General features: G+C 23.5%; 1 protein-coding gene across 1 annotated transcript in view; it reads left to right on the forward strand.

The window, feature by feature from the left end:
• Nucleotides 1–3,437: 3,437 nt before the first annotated feature.
• The window catches only part of Phum_PHUM554290 (L-ascorbate oxidase, putative), a gene marked incomplete at both ends in the record, with an annotated part of 5,250 nt that continues 4,071 nt past the window's right edge, over nucleotides 3,438–4,616 (forward strand). Inside the window, one exon of the mRNA XM_002431824.1 lies at nucleotides 3,438–3,447. Coding sequence (XP_002431869.1) covers nucleotides 3,438–3,447 — 10 coding nt within the window. The remainder of the gene's footprint in view (nucleotides 3,448–4,616) is intronic.

Below are 4,616 nucleotides of genomic sequence, written 5' to 3' on the forward strand. Positions count from 1 at the left end.
TTTAAATAAAAAAAAATTTTTAATTTTAAATAAAAAATGCAGTCTCTCTCTACAACTTTCTCATGTTGCGAATAAAACTAAAACCCGACGGTTATTGTGAATTTTTTTTTTATCCAGAACTCAGGTGTTTTCTCTCCATTTTTCTTTTTTTTCTCCAAAGGCTAATAAATTATTTTATCATAAATGCATTCAACAAGTTCGATTAATAAATTCATATAAATAATGATAATGATAATACTAATAAATTTACATAATAAAAAATGCTAGAGAAAAATAAATAACGATAATAATTATTATCATTTTAAAATTATGCGAAAATTTTCGCGTAAAAATAAATAAATAATAATAATAATGACAAAATGCTTATTACGCTATTAAATAGGGCAAACGAGATATTATATTGGTGATATCGTAACAACAACCAAACAACCAAACAAACGCAATAAATTTTAATATGATTTATATTTATTTCTCACGAATTTGACTCGAATAATAATAAATAAAATTAATAGAGTCAAAGTTGAAATTTCAAAAAAAAACAGATTAATAAATGTATGTAATTATTATTATCAAATCATAGAGTAAGTAAACGAAAAAGTTAATAATAATGATAATAAAAATAACGAATAGAGTAATTAAGCAATAATTTTTTTTTTTTAAATTAATTCAAATCGATTCAATCGTGAATGTGATAAATAAAAATAAAATAATAATAATAATAATTATTATTATTATAGGATATTAATTAATTAATTAATTATTATTACAGAGTAATAAAAAAAAACCTATTAATTATAATTTTTTTACTTTATTTTGATAAAATATAGCAAATTTTTATTTTATTTTTGTAAGGGAAGTTTGCCTTGGAAAAAAACAACAAATTTATTTATTTATTTTTTTTTCTATATCCAATTAAATAAGTAAATAATAATAATATTAATAATAATAATAATAATAATTATTATTATTATTACGATATGAAATTAAAAGGTGTTTGTTTGTTCGTTTGTTTTTTTTTGAATGAAAATTTTACGTTGATGCGAAAAAGGACGTACATAGTAAAGAAGCGTGATTTGAATACGATCGTAGTTGTTTGGAATTTAAAATTTTGCGTTTGCGTTTGTTGGTTGTTGTTTATGCGTGTGCGTGAGTTAAAAAAATATTTACGCATTGCATAGACGTATGAAATTCCCGTTTTTTTTGTGAGAACGGTTAATTATTTAAATTTATATATAAACCGTTGCGGATGATGACGTGGAAAGAACACAATCACGCGTAATTTTTTTTTTTTGTTGTTAAAGAAACATCCTGCAAACGCGGTACAAACGCAAGGAACAAACAAACGCTCGCAACAAACGCTCGCACACGTTTTACATATGCACATCACGATTGGCATAAAGGGAAAAAAATTAAATTTAATTGAAATTTTTACGGTTGATAATTTATTTTTTTTTTTTTTTTAATTTTACGTCATGAAATAATTGCAATTATATAAAATAATAATAATAATAATAATAATAATAATAATAATAATAATAATAATTTAATTGCACGGTATTTACTATCGTTATTATTATCATCATCGCATTTTTTTTTTTTTACATAATTTTTTTTTTTTTTTTTGCACCGGTTGGCATCATTTACTCATCATCATCGTCACACCGCAAAGGTTTTACGATTGTTTCACCAAATAATAAATTAACTAACAAAAAAAAAAATTTTCGACATTTTTTTTTTTTTACTGGTTTGACGAATGGCGCGGCAATAATGATAATATAATATTTTTTATTTATAATCAGTGCCGTATCTAATTCCCATTGTGATTACCGTAAATCGGTTTACGTCATACTTGTATATATTATTACACCCTAAAAATTTATAAAAAAAATTTATAACCGAATATAATAATAATAATAATTTTATATTGATCCGCGGGTCTTATTATTATTATTATTATTATTATTATTATTATTATTATTATTATTATTATTATTATGTAAACGAAAAAAACAATTTTCAAAAGTTTATCTTTCACGCATAATAACGCGTGTTTTTTCATTTCTTTTGCATCGTGTCAACGAGACCATATTGAAATCATTTAATTTCTGGAATAACCAGAATTTTCTAAAAAAAAAAAAAAAAGTTGACAATCACTTCCTTAAAAAAAAAAAATTTTTTTTATTAGTCTACACGCGCATCATTTAATGATACGAGTTAATCATGAATCTGTCTTTTAGGTCGTCTTTTAAAAAAAAAAAAAATTTGATTGCCAAAGGGACACACATAACCCACACGGGGGGCCGAGAGGCGAGGCGCCTCCCTCCCCTATCCTCCGCCTCAATATTTAATTCATTGCGGTTTAAACGTGCAATGCAATGCAATGAAAAAGAACATTCTCAATGAAAATGAATGTTGTCATTCTCACGTTGTTATCATTATTATCATTATCATTATTATTATTATTTTCGCGTGAGAGTTTTTGAAAATTAAAAAACGCGTCACGCATAATGTTTTTACATTTATATTCACGTACCTAATAAATTAATCGCGTTTATTAACTCGCGCTCGCGCAAATAAATAAATAAATAAATAAATTTTATGTATATTAGCTTTCTAAAACATTATTAGTAGTAATTTAAATAAAATAAAAAGTTGATGACGTCAAAATCATCAAATTTAGTGTAAGAATAACTCAAAAAAAAAAAAAAAAAGTGAGAGAAACATTTGGTAAATCGATCGAATAATAATTTTTTATAATGAATTCGTTTATGTTTTTATTTATTTGGGTAAAGAGTAGCAGATTACAAAAATTTTTTTTAAAAGTGGTAGCAGTTGGTAGTGGTAGCAGTTATAATATATTTTGTCGTGTCATTATTTAAAAACCACAACTTAAACTACAAATCGAAAAAAAAAAAAACAAAAATTTTTCCATAGCAAAACAATTGAGGACAAAAACAAGTTTTAATTGTAATGATGACCATTATCATCATCATCATCATCATCATCATCATCATCATCATCATCATCATCATCATCATCATCATCATCATCATCATCATTATTATCATCATCATGTAAACCCGCGACTACCGGTCGATGCAAAATATCGATTATTATTTAAGTTAAATAATAAAATGAGGTTAATAGGAATCGAAAATTTTTTTTACCTTTTTTAAAATTTTTCATATTTTTATTATTATTATTATTATTATTATTTTCTACGTGACGCAATCGCGGATGCTTTCGTCATCGCGAGTAAACGTAATCAATCGTATTTTTTTTTCTTTTTTTTTTTTTTGTTCACGGTGATAAGAGAGAAAAAATTTTTTTTTTAAGGTCAAATTTTAGTGTCCGCATTTTTTTTTTTTTTTTTTTTTTTGGGGAGGTATTTTAGGTTGAACGCGTCGGAATTCGATATTTTTATCGATACGTGATTTATGACAATAGGTGTGTAGCACAATCAATCAATCGATCGATCGATCGATCGATTGATCGATATCATTCCCTTTTCGCTCGTTACCATTTCATCAAGTTTTTGTTTTCGTTTCGATGAAATTATTTTTTACGAGTTTAAATCGAGGATTTTTTTGGCGGGAATAAATTATTTATTAATTAATAAAACTTATTAAACGTTTTTATTTTTTTTTTTTGCGGAAAAGCACGTTTTTATGTATTAATAAACTACTTTTATTTTTTTAATAAATTATTATTATTAAAGTTTAATAAAAAATAATTTTTTACGAATGTAATCAGCCTGTAAGCAATAACCTTTTTTTTTTTTTTTTTTTACAATTTATTATTAAATGTCCGAATATTAATAATGAGAAAGAGAGAGAATGAGAGAGAGAGGCATTAATTTATTACGTAATATTATTATTATTACTTTTTTAATAAACATTTAAAATATTTTTTTTTTTTTTTGGCGTTGACGTATTTTAAAAGTTTTTTTTTTTTTTAACCAAAACTCGGTTGACACATTACGACGAGTCGTTTTTACCACATAAAATATTATTATTATTAATATTTTTTAAATATTCATTTATTTATTACTTTTTATTACTTCATACCTTAGTTATATTATTACATATAATCACAAATCTTCTTTCTTTCCCCCCCATGGTAGAAATATTATCGTGGGAAATATTATAAACCGAACTTGTAGTTTTTTTTTGGAGAAAAAAATAAAGAAAAAAATTACGGTAATAAATTATAGGGTAATTTAATTATTTTATTTACTCGTTTATTTACTTTTACGACTTTAAAAAATTTATTTATTCAAAAAAAAGAAAAAAAAAAAAGGTAAAAATTTATTTATTAAAATTATTTACCACTTGTTTTTTTTTTTTTTTAAAATATTTAATAAAAATTATAAATGTGTTTGTAATTAAATTTTAATACGAGTGACTTTCTCTTTATTTTAACAAACAACAAACAACCACAACAACAACAACAACCGAGAAAAATAAATATTTAATATAAATTTTGTGAATGACAATTTTTAAGTACCAACAAATTTTCAAAAGGAAAAAGAAAAAAGAAAAAAAATAATTTCGATTGTTTTTGTTGTGTTTGTTGTTTTTGCGTTTGTTGTTGTTGTGTTTGTTGTAATGTTTAGT

The sequence above is a fragment of the Pediculus humanus genome, genomic scaffold (genome assembly GCF_000006295.1).
Source record: "Pediculus humanus corporis 1103172108296 genomic scaffold, whole genome shotgun sequence".
Classification (NCBI taxonomy): domain Eukaryota; kingdom Metazoa; phylum Arthropoda; class Insecta; order Psocodea; family Pediculidae; genus Pediculus; species Pediculus humanus.